At 36.7% G+C, this 17,598-nt stretch overlaps 1 protein-coding gene across 1 annotated transcript in view; it reads right to left on the bottom strand.

Annotated features, from left to right (window-relative positions):
* Nucleotides 1–5,798: 5,798 nt before the first annotated feature.
* The window catches only part of SCAMP1 (secretory carrier membrane protein 1), a 106,626-nt gene continuing 94,826 nt past the window's right edge, over nt 5,799–17,598 (bottom strand). Inside the window, exon 9 of the mRNA XM_037143701.2 lies at nt 5,799–9,635. Within this exon, the coding sequence (XP_036999596.1) occupies nt 9,471–9,635 (165 nt within the window). The 3' untranslated portion in view covers nt 5,799–9,470. The remainder of the gene's footprint in view (nt 9,636–17,598) is intronic.

Below are 17,598 nucleotides of genomic sequence, written 5' to 3'. Positions count from 1 at the left end.
TTCCTGATTCTTTCAAGTCTATTTATTTCAATATGATGTATATAATCTGGTGAGGTAAACAGCTAACAGTCAAATTTTATTTTAAATACCAACTTATGTAATATCGATGATAGAAAAAAGATACCCAGCTATTTTAACTATCCCATTCATTAGTAACATGTACGTCCGTACCCTAGGTTAGCTTTAACTTCAAGGTAGCTCATGCAATTTCTTCCTTGGAGGAGTACGAGTGTAATTAAATATAAAAAGAAAAACCCTGTCAATACAAGTATCCTAATTTTAAAGTAAAATCAAGTCATGACAACAGACAACAGTGGTGATTTCAGGGTTGGGGGTGAAGGTAGAAGAGGTTATGGGGTGACAAATGGCCATGTGAAAAAAAAAGAATTTAAAAATAAAGTAAAATTAAGAATTATGAAAATGCTTCAAAGCATTAAAAAGGCTTCAAAAGAAATAATGTATAAAAATAAAAAGTCTAGTGAAGGCCACAGTCTCCTATTCCAAACAAAAATGCCAAAATTAAAAGCCCAATGTGGAGTTCTACGTCCACATTTCCTAAAGGTAATCTGACCTAAAAATCCCCATCCAAACACAGAATTCTCAAAGGTGATGCTGAAGCCCTTCTCATAAACTCTTACTCAGTTCTACACAGTATCTCATGAAGCACTTGTCGGACAGAATAAAAACAATGTGTATTTCTTTTCCTGATCTAGGGCCCCTGACAGCTGAAAGTACATTTACGCTTTAGTTTCTACACATGCCTGACAACTTCCAGGTTTCTAAAAGAAATCAAAATTAAACGCTGACAAAATTACCCAATCACTCAAAAAAACTTTCCAAGCATATTATCTAAATAATCTGAGCAAAATTGGAAAATTTTCGTTGCTTTTTCATCTCTCATTACATCTTTCCAAAGAGTTGATCCACAAGAGAAAGCACCCTGGCTGTAGATTTCGGCAGAGATGGAGAAGCACTTCATCCTGTTTCACTGGATGAACTTTCCATGATCTTTCCGGAACACACTGCATTGGACTTCCTCCTTAGCCCTCCTCAAAATCCTTACTTAACATAAAACCACTTAAGAACAGTCCCGACTATGCTTGACATTTCCTTTAAGCGGGTTATTTCAGTAGTTTCCAACAATTCAAGTACCTTTTTCAACACAAACAGTAAGTAAATACGGGCATCAAGGGCATCAAAGAAAACTTTTAGCCTACTCTTCAAAGCAGCAAGAACCAGCAATCGTCTGTCCTCTATAACCCGTCAGCTGCTTAGTCATGCGGCTGGGGCCACCGGACTATTCTCCTCATCACTATCTTCTTCCTGGCAGCTTCCTCCTCACCCTGAGAGTTCTGCAAGTCTTCAAGATGTGAACTGCTCTCCCTTTGCTTAGGTACACAGGATGTAGATAAAAGCATAAATAAAAGGAAGTAACAAAACCACATGGGAAAAGAAAAGTCAATGAAAACCGTAAGTATTAGCAGCTCTTTAGCTTTTTATAGTCAAATAGCCTCAAAAATATAACACCTGCAGGTAAGCAGTCCACCAAAAGCATATGTTTGGAGGAAACCACTATAATCCATTCTCAAGAAAGCCTGAGTTAAGGCAGTTGATAGCAAAGACTGTGAGATCAATTAGACAAATGTTAGGGAGAAAGAACGGGTAGTTTGGGAGCTGATTAGAAGGGGCAAGAGGTTGGAAAGCGAGTCCAGGATGTCTCTCAGGTATTTCCTTTGGGCACAGATCAGGAATCCAAGAGAAGAGGAGACAGTGGATGTGGGAAGGTTCAGTGTGGGCTGACAATGGAGAAGTCCTGTGTGCAGCTAGAAATACATACACAGTGGAGAGAAGACCACGCTGGAGAAAGAGATATGGGAGTCATCAATACGCATGGACAGACAATGAGAGGTTTTGATTATTGTGCACATTCTGTGTGCCAGTGCCATGCAAAGTACTTCATATAATCCATTTATTCATCAAACCCCTAGAAGTAGAGACACTATCCTCATTTTATAGATAAATTAACTGAAATTAAATAATTTGCCGGAAGTTAAAAAGCCAAGGCTCGAATACAGGTTGGACACCAAAGCCTACATTCTCGAACAGCTATGATTTCCTTCCATGTAGAATGCCGAGGCTGAGAAGACAGCCCATACATACTACAAACCCCTGGGGAGCCAACATCTCTGTGTAGTGAACTGTTAAAACAACTTCCACATACAACTCCAAAAAGGCCACACCTTCACATGACAACTGATGAAAACAGTGCTCCTTCCTCCCTCTCAGAGAAAAACCTGGTAATTTTTCATACTTTAAGATGACACCATGTGTCTCAATTACTCAATCCTGAAAACAGACACTAAAAATCCACTGGGTGTATGACTGGCAAAACAAGTAGCAGTTTGACTTTTTAAAATTATTTTCTTGTTATAAATAATCTCTCGTCCAAGCTAAGCAGCTGTTACATAAGAGGCAAATTTTCTTCACAGTTAAACTAATAAGAACTTGTCTTTGAAGTTTCTCCAAATGCACACATAAACGCGAAGACCACTTAGTAACGATACTGCTGAAGAGCAGGCAGCAGGCACTCACCCACAGTATGGAGCTAGGCCTTGGTCTGGCGACATCAAAAATACATGTTGTAATGTTTGTTGGCTGATTTTTTTCTCCTAGGATCCAATGTCCCTGAAAGATGGATAGGAATTACTAGAAATGTGGAAGGATGAAAAGACAGAATTGGAGGAAGGTGGCACAGTGTGGCAGCAGCAGCCTCGTGGCTCCATTCGGGTCTAGCCGCCTCTCCCGGGAGAGACTGGCTGTCCCACTCCACCAAGTGGGGTGATCCCTACTCATCTACAAAGATGGGGTCAATAATAGACATTACATCACAGGTCTGGTGCGAGGAGTAAAGTGCAGTAAGTACAGCATTTAGCATAGTCTCTGATATACAGTAAGTCCTCATTAAGTCAAAGTGATTAGAAGAAAATCTTCTGTCTGCCCAAACAGAATATCATTTAGAATTGATTGCAAAAATTGAGTTGTTCTAAAAAATTGTGAAGAATAACATAACCTGTTGTTAAAACCAATCTAATTTTACCTAGAGAGGCTCAATGGATTGGCTACCTAAGGCCGCCATTTCTTCTTTCCATCCTGTAACCAGTCTTCTTTAGCTTCATGTTTCAGGAAGTAGATGATTTCTCTGCGGATGCAGGACACACGTTCACTCCTGGTAGCAAGACCAAAGCAGAGCAAACAAAAAAAAGTAGTGTTGGACGAGCGCATCTATGGGAAGCCACATGCTCAGAAAAACAAACCTTCCGATCACTTGTCAAAACCTAGTGGTGGCAAAGACATTTTAGAAAAGGGACATCCAAGGTAAAGAGGCCCCTGCATATACTGCTTATGGAGGCATAAATGGATAGAATTTTCTGGAGAGCAATTTGGCAATGCACATCAAAGGTCTTAAAAAGTGTGTTTATGCTTTGACCCAGCAATTTGTCTTAAAGAAAGAAACCTGGGTCCCCAAATTTAGCAACAGTGTATTCCTTGATAAATTTATATGTTAAAAATCAAAGCCGAAGGAATAATAGGACTTCAAAAAATAACTTATGGTACACCCATATAAAGATAGTTACACAGCTATTAAATCCAGAAATACATTCAGCAATATGAAAAAAAGTCCAACATATATTTACATCATAATTTTAAAAGATTACAAACCTTGTGTCTGTTAAAATTCACCAGCTGAAAGAAACAGGAAACCAACTCAAGGTAGCTCAGGAGAAAACAGAGTAAGAACATCACTGGGATAATGGGACGAAGCATGGGTGAGCAGCCGGGCCCAACACAGGAAAGGAAAAGCTATTAGTATATTTTCTAAGTCCTTCCATCACCCTACTTGTCCTTGCATATCTGCTGCATTCTTCAGCTTTCTGGTGACTCCATCATGGCAGAACATGGCTACCCTGTATTCTGGAACAAGAGAGCTCTGCACAGATCTAGCAAGGAAGAAAAGTGATGAGCCAAGCATGAGTCCACCATGGCTGGATATGACATCCTGCACTAGTGTGGTCCTCAGGGGCCCCAAAGGAAATGGCCTTGTGAGAGCTAGAGAAATGTCCCTAAAAGAATCTATCACAAGACTATAGAGGGAAATTTTTTTTTTTTTAATTTTAGGGGGAAAAAGTTGTGTTCCTAAAAGATTAATAGAAAGATATGCACCAAATATTAATAATAGTGTGGGTATAAAATTATAAACAACTTTATCACATTTTGCTTATAAATATTTCCTATAATTTAGACTGATGTGTGTTAATTTTATGAGTTAGAAGTTAATTTTAAAAGTTAAACTATCAGGTCCTGGCTGGTATAGCTCAGTGGATTGAGCGCGGGCCTGTGAACCAGACTATCGCAGTTCGATTCCCAGTCAGGGTACATGCCTGGGTTGCAGGCCAGTTCCCAGCAGGGGACACACGAGAGGCAACCATACATTGATAATTCTCTCCCTCTCTCCTTCCCTTCCCCTCTGAAGATAAATAAATAAAATCTTTAAAAAAACCCGATATTTTAACAAAAAAAGTTAAACTATCAGGTGATTATGATATAATGTTAAGGAAAATAAGATTTAAAAAATCTACCTTGTTTATATCCCTTAACTCTATAAAATATGTACACACAAAAAAAGAATCGAAAAAAGTCCAGTGAAACATTAGCAGCAATATCCCTAGATGACAAATTACATATTTTTATTTTCATATTTATAATTTTTTATACTTCTCAATTGTTCAAATATATATTAATTTCCTACTATTAAAAAATCAGTTTGAGAAAGGTGTCTGCACAGTGAACTCAGTTTTTATTGGGGTGGTTCTTACCCCTCAAGGAACCACTGTGGCCACCCGATAAGAGACAGTGAGTTTTGGTGTCTTTTTTTCCTAGACCCAGAACACCTGAAGAATTATGAAAATTGCCAACAGTAACAACTACCTCAATCATGATTTATCTTGAGAATCCTGGACCCACAAAATATTTTAAGAGTTGTGGAGAATTTGGGGGTTATATCTAAGTGTTTAAAAAAAATAAAATTTGCATATTATTCTACAAATGAGAACTGTTTAAATGTAAAGAAGATAATATTCAGAGTAATCTTATACAAGTATATGAAACATTACTAGGTGGTAGAGGCTTATCTTTTCTCTGCCTCTATTAGAGAAAAGATAAAATGGGTTTTAGTGGCAAGATGTTTTTAGCTACACCATCAGCCATGCGGAGCCCACAAAGATAGGGGCTAAAAAACAAAACGAGATTTGGATAAACCTAAAATTTAGCACCCGGTTCACGGCTACATGATGGCTCCCATATCCTTTGCCCCTTGAAACATGAAGAGTGCTAAAGAAAATTTTACATGTTGTAACTTTTGCCCTAAACCCAGACAGTTACATTGTAAATATGGAAGGAACCCTCTAGAGAAGAGTATTTCCCTATTTTCCTAGAATATTTATGTTAAAGATATCTCTACCTAGGACAGAATAGCGGCAATGCCTGGCTTGGAAAATTTCTACAGATTTCTTTCTAGCTCTGTGATAAAACCATAAAATAACGTTTAAAATATCAGTCAATACAAAAAGCATGCTGTTTTTGTAAAATGTACCCTAACTCACTAATGGAAATATTTCACATTTTGTTCCATATTTACCCATTGAGATATAATTGTTAGTTCAATAAGCACTTAATACAACTTGAATGTTTTACAACATATTATTCTACTCTAAATAAATGTATACCATGGTACTTCAAAATCTATCAAATAAGGTATTTTTTATTTTTAACCATCTTCAATTATTTTTACATTAACCACTTTTATTTCACCCCTAAGGTCTTAATCATATGGAATCAACAAATTCCTCTAAACACATTCCTTAGGGAAAAACGGAAGGAGATACAGTGAAATGGTGCTTGACAGTCATGGTAATTCCAAAGGTAAAATGTACGTAAAATGATAAGTTCTATATATTAACATTTTCCAGAAGTCCAAACACAGACTTTACCTATAAGGATAAAATTAAATGCTAATAATGTCAGTGTTTTCAGAAAAAGATATGGCAATAACTGTAAAAGCATTATGCTACTATAATTTACAGAAACAACTAAAAAATTTAACATAAATTCTCTCTAAAATGCAAACCATGTATCTTCTCCACACGAGGGAGATATATATCCAACGACAATCCAAACTCACTTGTTTTTTAGCTAACACCCAGAGAACTGAAAATGCTGTTCCTATTTTAACTGAGCACATATTTCTCAAATTAAGATTCACCATTAATGTAATGTTATATTACATTTTAACATCCTCTTTAAATAACCAAGTAAGAAAGCAAACAGGTACTACCATCAGCACATAAAACAGCAACAGGCAGCGAGGTCAGGAAACAGAGCACGGGCTCACTCGGATCAACGCAGCTCGTGAACACGTGCATCAACGCAGCACGGGTGCAAAGGCGTACATCAGAACCCACTGGGGAATCTCGGCCACAAAACACACTCTCACTCTGAATCTCTAGGCAGTCTGATTTTGACCTTAAAGTGGTCAAAATATTTAATATGAGTGAAGCTCGTGTTCCACTACCTACAAAGGTCTAATGCAACAGAAACACTGTCATTTTATGTTGCTGAGAATTTTACCTAATCTTTTATATGTTTATTTTGATTAGCACGATAGAATTATACAGCTTATTTTTTTAAATTCAAATGTGGAATTTCTATACACACTAAATCATCGGCATAATTTCTGCCTCTGAAGTGCTAATAAAGTATTTAAAATTATACAAATATCCACTAAACAGCATTTTATTTTATAACACTCTGTGTTAATACAATAAATATACAAAACTTCCAAACCACCGAAAACATGCAACAGTAGAGGGACAGATGGAGGCATTTGGACCGACTCGCGACAGTCACCAGGATGGCAGCGCATCCCTAACAAGACACACACACATCCCTAGATAAATAACCCAAGTCCCAAATCACACATCACTGAGACATGATTTTCCAGTGTTCAAACTTCAGTTCTAAGTACAACAGCCACAACTAAATATTGCAAACTAAAAAATGACCTGGGTGCTTGGTTACCCTGTGAAGACCATTTCATGACTCTGATTCTGGGTAATGTTGATGATAAATATAAAACACTTCAACAAATGCCTGTCTTTTGCTGAGTGAAAACATGACTGTTTTACTAATTATTGTTAAGGGAATAGAAAACATAAGAATTTAACCCCCCTACACCTTATCAAACTGTGAGCATTGCCATCATTTTAATGAACCTTTATGTTTTTAAAAACAATTCTCTTAAAAGCTTTTATTAATCCAAACAATTGAATTTATAACGACATGTTCCCCATCCACACAAAAAAGCTACTGTTGGTTGTAATCACTCTTAGCTATTTAACAATGGGGATTTCTACAGAATAGGTATGGACACTTCTGTTGCTGAAGGAAAGTATCTCAACATTTTCCAAAAGTCTCTATGCTACATCTTTTAGTTGTACTTCAAAGGAAAACAAAAATGGACTTGAGATATAAATAATGGACATAGCGTTCTTGCTGTATTTTGTGGTTAATGTTTTGAATGCCTGTAAAATCCACACTTAATTAAAGGACACAAATGAAACATTTTCAATAAGATTATAGATTCTGAAAAACTTGAACTGACTTATTTGGTTGAAAGTAGGTGGAAATTATCGCTGATGAGAAATATTCATAAACAGCTTTAAATTCATACTCTGAACCCTATCAAAGAGTTCATCAAAATAAAAGAAACATATTCCAAGTTTATTACTTCAGTCAAGTCCTAAATAAATCCAATGTAAACACCACCTGCATGGATCTGAGTCACCCAGCAGCACCGCCACGCAAAGCCCTTTCATAAACAGTGAGAACCACCTTCCAGCCCATTCCAGACTTAGGGAGGAGAGAAAAAGGGATTTAACCATTTGTGCCCATCTGATTTTTTTATAATAGATGTGCAGTCTCAAATAATATGATCCAATAAATGATCCTTACTTAAAATCAAACTGAATAAATCACTGCCTATTACTCTGTAATCTTAAATTAGCTAATGACTTCAAAAACACAGTATCACTACTTTACAAATGTCTTGGGTCTCTTAATCAGTATTAAACATGATTCAAACTTTCAACCCAAAAGCATACTGTAAGAATGAACTCCTGTGCTGCACAATAACAACTTTAAAATGATTATATTCATAATTAATGCATTCAACTGTATATTTTCTTGCTTGGTGAAAGTTAAATGTTTTATTTTTTCTACTACTAAATTTTTTTGATATAGTCAGCCTCAAAAATTGAAAGACTGAGATGCGTTAGGGATTCAAGTATGTGTATGCCAGGGTCTTTTTATTTTTAATGTCACTAGATATGAGAGGCTAAAACAAAACCCCTTAAATACTGTATGTTCTTTAGGGACAAGGAGTTAGGCTAGACTTTAACACCTCTGTTAAAAATTATACACACACCCCAGAAAAGAGCTGCCAAATACAATCTCAGTTCAATGAAAAAGGGTAGCCACAAGAATATACCAAAGTTTCCATACAGTACTATTTTACTATAATATGAATACTGAAAAATTTTTTAAAAAAAGGAATTCTCATCATTACATTCTATTCCATCAATTTTCTACCTTTTCTTTTGGGTAATACACTGCCTATTATATTCTTGTTGCACCCCAATATACTTTTATTTAAAAGAAATTATTATAGAAAATTGTTTCTATAATTCTATAAACAACTTCCCAATCCTACCACCATAAGCAGTGCAGAACCCAAAATACTAATTCTTTTAATTTAAGAAACATGGTGCCCATGCAAGATCAGAGATTGATATCAAAGTATCAACTACTCTAAAAAAGAAAAGAAAAAGATAAAATTTACATTATCTACAACGAATGCTCATAGGCTCTTCACTGGTGACTGAAACTGATAAAAAGCAAGCCAATTTAAAAATCCATAAGTCTCTGATGGCCTATTTCTTTCAATATAAATAAGAGAAATGAAGCAATAACTTTCTGCTCCAATGTGTAACCCTTAAGTATAAGATTCCTGAAAGAATGACTGCAGCTAGTACTAAATGCATTTTTAATAATAACTACCATGTTAATTTCAGTGTCTCACCACTGAAACAATTGCTGAACATTCATCCTCCAAAAAATATGGAGAATATTTATTTAGCAGGTAATATTTTTTTTATGCAAGGGGCACTAAAATCTTAAGAAACTGTTAGGTAAATAATAAGATGAAGACGTTTTTCTGGTTTTTACCCATGCACAAGTGAATAAGAGATATACATGCTGTGTGTATTGTGTGTTTTAAACATAAAAATATTTATAGAATACAGTAACTGGAGAAAAAAGTACCACCAAAAGGTAACAGTGTGTTGTTTGCAGATTCTCTAAATCTGGTTACCCTTGAAGGCATTCTGAGCTGCACTAGTTGCTGCAGTGGAAGCTGCGTTTGCAGCTGCAGTCTGGACAGTTTTGTTGGACATCACGCCTGTTGCGAACTCCTGTTGGGCCTTCTCAAAACTAGCACCCGTCGTGCGATATAGTCCGTGTACCTACGAAGGCACAAAAAAGCAGAGGAAGATAAGTGGTCATCTACACATTCATTTTCAACAGCTCTTCAGTCAATCTCAGCATTACTCAGAAAAAAGGAGTAGATTCCCAGCATGATACCTAAGATCCAGAACATCAGCCACCACACTGGCACATAATACTGTATTTAAATACCTTAACACAGGTTTCCCCTTTTAAAACTCCAGTGCAGAAAAAATAATTATCCTATGTGAAAACAAAATAATTTGAAGGAATTGACCAAATAAAAAGGCTTTGACTCTGGCTGGGGAGCTCAGGTAGTTAGAGCATTGTCCCAATTGCCAAGGTTATGGGTTCAGTCCTCGGGTAGGGCACATACAAGAAGTAACCAATGAATCCATAAATAAGTGGAACGACAAACTGGTGATTTTTTCTCTTTCTCTCCCCTTTCCTTTATCTACAATAAATAAAAACTTCTTAAAAAAGAAAAGAAAAAAGCTTTGTTTTCTGCTGTTTCTAATGAAGATATTATAGCATTATAAGAAAATGGTTTAACAAGAGACATTCTGATTTTAAAACATTAATGACTCCCTCAACAAATCAAAGAAAATGATGCCTTCCCTATTTCTGTATTGGCTACACATATACAACTGACCACATTATAATCATGTATGGTATCATTTTATCATTTAATGTACCAAGAACTATTTATGTCCTTAAAGATACTTCTGCTATCCACTCTGTAAACCATTTAACTTTTTGTGTATGGTCAAGTTTTAAAGGATTAAAAAAAACCACTTCTGTGAATTATCTGTCTATACTTATTCATCACTCAAATCTTGGGATTTATTTTCTTTAGTGAAGTTCAAAACTGCTCTATTAGCATATGTTTTTTAAGATGCACAAACCCAAATCTGGAGAGGGCCCCTTGGAGAGGGACCCAAGATGGTGGAGGAGTAGGTGGAAGCTTCACAAACCTCCTCCCAGAACCAAATTGGAATTAAATTATAGAAAACTCATCCTGAATAACCAACTGAACAGTAGCTGGAAAGAAGCCTTATAACCACGACAGAAAGCAGAAACCACATCAACGCAACATGACTAGCAGAAAATGCAGAGGAGGTGTCAGAGGGTTGGCTGGGCTTCCACAGGCACCCTGGGCACAGGAGGGATATTTCAGTGGCCAGGGTGGTTCACCCTGAGAAGTGTGGGGTCTAAGCCCCAAGCTGGCCTCCCCAGCCTGCAGTACCAGAACTGGGAAAAGAACCCAAATAAATTCTGGCTTTGAAAAGCAGCAGGGTTTCCATGCACCAGCAAGAGACAGCTGGAAATGCAGAGAGCCTCTCCAAGGGCCAATGCACAAAACTCTGTTTGCAGCCATCTACCCTGGGCTCCAGCAGGAGGAAGACAGAGTGGACTGGAGACATACGATCAGAGTCTGGGGCTGGTGGCTCTGGGAAGAGAACTGAAGGAACAGCCACCAGAATCCCTGTGCTGAGTTATTCCCCACACTGCAGGAACCATCTTTCTCAGGCAAGCACTCCTCTCCAAGTGTCATTAGCCTGTGGGAAGCAACAGTGCTGCCCACAGGAATCATTCTTGTCCCACCAGGTGGTGCTTAGGCCTTGCCAGTCAGAAGTGTAGCTGGAAGATGTTCACTGATAAAAGCCTAACAGATAGCCTGCAGGCAGAGGCAGACCTGAGACTTCAGCTGACACTCCCACAGTCCCAGTGCCAGTAAAAGCCAGACTTGTTGAGCAGCCTGGTTCTTTCTGCACATAAACAAGCACAGCAGAGGGAGCCACGAGCTGTGGATTGCGTATAGCTCCAAACAGGTTGTCTGGGGCGAGTCACAGGCAGCATCAGACATAGGTCTAAACCAGTCTTTGCAGATCTACCTAATAAATAGAAACAAATACAAAGAAGCAGCCAAAATGAAAAGACAAAGAGACCCCAAATGAAAGAACAAGAGAATTCCCCAGAAGACAAACTAGATGAAATGGAGGCAAGCAATTTATCAGAGAGTTTAGAATAATGATTATAAGAATATTAAATAGCATGAAAAAAAACGCAGAGAAACCATAAAAAAAGGATCACTCAGAAATAAAAAATGTAGTATCTGAAATAAATAATACCCTGGAAGGAATAAAGAGTAGATTAGATGAAGCAGATCAATCACTGTCTTGGACAACAAGGTAGAAAAAAACACCCAAGCTGAGCAACAAAAAGAAAAAAGAATTTTAAAAAAATGAGGAGACCTTAAGAAACTTCTGGGACAACCTGAAGTGTACCAACATCCGCATCATGGGAATACCAAAAGGAGAAGAGTGAGCAAGGAATAGTGAACCTACTTGGAAGAAATAATGACTGAAAACTTCCCTAATCTGGTGAAGGAAAAAGACACAAGTCCAGGAAGCTGAGAGAGTCCCAAACAAGTAGGACCCAAAGAGGCCTACAGTAAGACTCATCATAATTAAAATGGCAAGGCTTAAAGACAAAAAGAGAGTCCTAAAGGCTGCAAGAGAAAAGCAGGTAGTTACATACAAGGAGGCACCAACTAGACTATCATCTGATTTCTTAACAGAGACATTTCAGGCCAGAAGGGAGTGGCATGAAATATTCAAGGTGATGAAAAGCAAGAACCTACAACCAAGGCTACTTTAATGATAGCAAGGCTATCATTTAGAATCAAAGCAGAAATAAGGAGCTTCCCAGACAAGAAAAAGCTGTTAACACCAAACCAGTGATGCAACCAATGTTAAAGGGCTTGCTAGAAGGAAGAAGAAAGGAGGAGGAGAAGAAACAGAGTAAAATAATCTAACAATAAAATGGCACGAAATACATATCTTTCAATAATCACCTTAAATGTAAATGGCTTAAATGCTCCAACCAAAAGACATAGGTAAGCTGAATAGGTAAGAAAACAGAACCATATATATGCTATCTACAAGAGCCCCACCTCGGATCAAAAGATACACACAAACTGAAAGTAAAGAGATAGAAAAAGGTATGTCATGCAAATGGAAAGGAAAAGAAGCTGGGGTAGCAATCATTATATCCAACAAAACAGACATCAAAACCAAAGCTATAGTAAGAGACAAAGAACACTACATAATGATAAAGTGAACGATCCAACAAGAGGACATAATCCTAGTAAACATTTACATACTCAACATAGGAGAACCTAAATATGTAAAGCAAATCTTGATAAATATAAAGGGACAGATCAATAGACAGACAGTCATAGCAGGGGACGTGGTTAACACCCACTTGACTTTAATGGATAGATCTTCTAGACAGAAAAATCAACTAGGAGGCAGTGGCCTTAAACCACAGGTGGTAAACACAAGGCCTGTGGGCTGAATCCAGCCCTCCTCCACCTTGTTTTATCTGGCCCAGCACCTTGTTTCTATCCAGTGGCAGTGCCAAGCTCTCATTTAACTATTAAGGAGTAGTTACATTTATACAGTCCTAAAATTATATTCGGCCCTTTGAAGGCAACTGCGAGGCTAATATGGCCCCCGATGAAAGTAAGTTTGACACCCCTGCCTTAAATGGCACACTGCATCAAATGGATTTAATTGATATTCTCAGAGTCTTTCACCCCAAAGCAGAATATATATACTTTTCAAGTGCACATGGAACATTTCCTAGGACAGACCACATGTTAGGACACAAAAAAGTCTCAATAAATTTAAGAAGATTGAAATCATATCAAGCATCTTCTCTGACTACAATGCTATGAAACTAGAAGTCAATCACAAGAAGAACACTGAAAAACATACAAAGACATGGAAGCTAAATAACATGTTATTAAGATGCATAAACTATGAATCATATCAATACATATAACAGCCACTCAGTACAAATTTGAGAGAAAATAATAACACAAACTAGAACAAATATTTATTATATGCCTATTTAAAGGGTGGTCAAGACATTAAAAAGAAAGTTCCCTAAGTGAAAAAATTTACCCTTTTGTCAGAAAATCTATAAACATAATAAATTAGTACTTTCAAAAATATGCCTCTGTTGATCAAGATATTCTTGGACATAAAGAAAGCTGCAGTAATTCTTGTTCCTGAAACAATTACTCTATCAACTTTATGTTGATAATTACTGCTCGTCTTTTAAAAATTATTTTAAACTAAGCATTTAAACCTACTTTTAATTCCAAAGACATGAGTTACTAGATAATATTAGGGCCTAGCAGAGTACTGTTTACAACTGTTGCAAATTGTTGTTCCTAACTTCTTCCCTTAGAGAACCACTGGAACGGTTAGTCAGTTTGTACAGTAGTAAAGCAGCTTAGAAAAAATAACCAACTTCACTAACATAAAACCTGTTACACATGTCAAAACATAGGGACTCTATATATCTGGAAACTTAAATTTAATTTTCAAGTTTTCATTTTTCATATTTGATTTTACGATATATATTCTGAAGTGGCAGATTTCTTTTGTCTGGTTTTACAACCAATCTAAATAAAACAGCCTTCTGGTTTGCATTCTATCTCCTGAGAAACACTGGAAAGCAAGTTATCACGCTGATACTTTGTGTATTTTATGAAAATTTTCCTTCCTTTGCATTTTCTTTACCACTGTTTTCTCTATAGCCACACAGTCTTTTTCAAAAAATTTTTCAGGCTATATAATGCAGTCAACACATTGAAATGCCCTGCATTTATCTTTTCAATTTCTTAAGAAAAATATTAAAGACTATTATGCAGAACTGAAACACACACACAATACAGACACCAATATTTAAGAAGTACCCATAACAAAAAGGAATGATTAGGAAAGGAAGGGGGAAAACCAGGGACCCTTCTGCAGATGTCAAGGGAAGAAAGCATGTTAAAAATAAAAATACCCACATTGTCCTGAATCCTTCTGATATAGTGGCACGGCACATGCATCGCTTTGCCACAGATCCACAGTACCATGGATCAAAGTATGAAAAGATGAGGGAGAAAAAGAGGACTGACAAGTACACATACTGGTAAACCCTAAAGGCCTTTTCTTCTAGTAACCACAGCACCATCCTCAGTATAGAAGCAATATTTTTACTCCTTTCAAAACCACATTTTTTATGGAACATTAAAAATAGGGATAAATTACTAATCCTGTATCCAAGAAACTATCTCACATATGACTAGATTCTACACAATGAAGTACAATATAGAAATCTAATAAACCTTTACTTATTAGACCCAGTCAGTCCAGTAATTACAGGTTCACTTGCCTCTCTCTTCCCTTTCCCCAAGCTTACAGGCATGTAATAAATAAATATTTGTTCTAATTTGCTTTGTTATTTCCTTTTTCAAATGTGTATTGAGTAGCTGATGTGATATATTATGGGATTCTTAGTTTAATTACTTAAAATGAAATTTATAGCCCCATAGAGCACAGAGGCAAAACAAAGATAGCAAGAGCACACACTTCTCAGTAGGCTGCGTCTACACAGACCCAGAGCGCCACCTAGAGGGAAACAACCACGTAAGTATTCAGTGGACCCTGCTCCAGTACAGTCACCACGCAGGACCTCGAATTCACCTTCCATAAAGCAGCATTTGTTGCCCTGTGAGTTTTCCTCAGAATATGAAATAATTGTGTAAATGTGCTGCGCTAATAAAAATTAAAATTATCCTGTTTCCTTAATGTATCTTCAAAATATTTTAGTGTAACACCGAGCACGTATATGATGACAAATATATATATGTATGGAAAATAAAGAACCATGGCACTTTATTTAATCAAAATAATCCAAACATGTTTCCTATAAGATTATAGAACACCATGTTAAGAAATTCATGTTACTATTAATGGAAGATCCCTGCCATACTAAAATTATTTTACCTTTTTTAAAAGCTGGGAAAATATAAACAAGTGAGTTTCTGAAATATTGTTATTCTTGTTTTGAGTTTTTAAAAAATTTATGGATCCCTTAGCCCAATTTTTTCAATTAACCATTTCCTAGAAATCCTCTATAAACCCTCTCACCCACAGATCTGGGTCAGACACCCCTTCCGTAACCTCTTGAAAACCACTCTGGATCCATGCTGTTGAAATCCCACTCATGCCTGGAGGCCTGTCTCAAATAGTGCTGTCTTCTTTCTGTGTGTACTAGCTATGGCTCTCCCTATAGTGAGCACCTCCTATGCTCTGTGCATCTTTCAGGCATGCAGATTATGCCGCTTCTTTTGCGGGGTTTATCTACATGTCTTCTACAGCACATGCTTTTAGTTCCTTGAGGGGAAGAGCTCATATTCACTCACTGTCATGCCCTCTAAAAGACATAATACTTGTGGTAGAAACCACTGAATAATTATTTGTTTATCTGCTAGGAATTATAAACGGCCTAGAATTATCTTCATTATTAAAGTGTTATCAAAGAAGTACAATACCGTTCTAACAGACTACATCTGTTACAAAGTAAAATGATTACTTTGTAATGATCACAGAGGTAATTTTTTTTTTAAAGTGAATGTAACTACTTCACAGCAACTAGAATGGCTATAATCAGAAAAATGGAAAGTAAGTGCTGGCAAAGACATACAGAAACTGGAACCCTTGCTGGGGGGAGTGTAGAACAATGCAGTCATTGCAGACAGTGGGGCAAGGGAGGAAAGCAGGAGAGCTTCTCTGTGCTTACAGAACACCCGCACAGTAAAGTGATCAGCCTTCCGTACTAGAGCCAAAATGAGGCCCCCCAAAGGGGCGGACAACGACAATGTTTTCAAAGAAAGTGAAAGTCACATTTATTCTAAGATTATCTCTTTGCATATAACAGATTACTACCACAAAACATTTACTGTAAAAACCAATCTAACTAATAAATGATACTTGTTATTATTCTGGATAGTATAGCCAAATTCTATACCCTCAAACAAAAGAGTGTTTGCAGAATATTTTGGTATATAAAAATGTTTTATGTACTTAGGGAAACTTGTTTTTTAAAGAAGTAACTTTTTTCTAAAATACTTTCAAACTGCCAAAAATATCTCTATTAATAATTATATTATTATGTGGGCAAAAGAGTCTATGAACAATTTTTAAAGCCCCATTGAAAAAAATAGTACACTTCTATCAACAATTGAATCCAAAAACAAAATAAATAAGCAGAACAGAAAGAGAATCATAGATACAGAGAATATTTTGATGGTTGCCAGAAGGGAAGGTATCTGGGGTATGGACGAAAAAGAAGAGATTAAGAAGTACAAGTTACAGAACGATTATGGGGATGTAAAGTACAGCATAGAGAATAGTGTAGTCAAAGAACAGATACGCCTGACCCATGGTCATGGGTGGGGGAGCAGGGTGGAGGGGGATAAGGGGGAAAACTGGGACAACTGTAATAGCATAATCGATAGAATATAACCTTAAAAAACAAATAATCATTCAAAACGAGGTGCCAAAAGGCATATGAGCTGTGTATTATCTATTTCTCTCTTCTATTACCAAGTAATTCCAGCTCTTACAACAATTAAAAGAGAAAATTTTGGATTCACCTCATATATAGTCTCCTGTGACTCACTCATTTATTGTTAATTGACCTGCTTATAATATCTCTGCCTTATCCCAAAACTATTATTCAATTTTAATAGTTTACTATAGAAAGATCTTTTAAAAAAACACCATTTAGAAATAATCTAAGGAAAAATTTAAGAAAGTTAAGGACTGAACTATACCCTTACTTATAGAAGAGGCACAAAAGACAGATATACTTGCATTTCAGTTTTTAAAAATGTGAATTATAAGATGACACTGAGAGGGAAACAATGTTAAGCTACCACAGTGCTCATACTGGGAACTCCATGCACCACTGATCACCTGCTCCAACAGCACATCAGAATGCCAACCATGTACTCAAAGATGGAGTCACTGTAACTGAAATAGATACGTACCACAGAACACATTTGACTGGAGATGGAAACACAGAACAACCTAATGAAATGCAATGATTTGAGAGTAAAAATGTTGTGTGCAC

This window comes from Artibeus jamaicensis, unplaced genomic scaffold, assembly GCF_021234435.1.
Source record: "Artibeus jamaicensis isolate MK-2021 breed Jamaican fruit bat unplaced genomic scaffold, CSHL_Jam_final contig_373, whole genome shotgun sequence".
Lineage (NCBI taxonomy): Eukaryota > Metazoa > Chordata > Mammalia > Chiroptera > Phyllostomidae > Artibeus > Artibeus jamaicensis.
The sequence above is the reverse complement of the archived record's forward strand: the minus strand, read 5'-3'. Positions and strand labels throughout refer to the sequence as shown.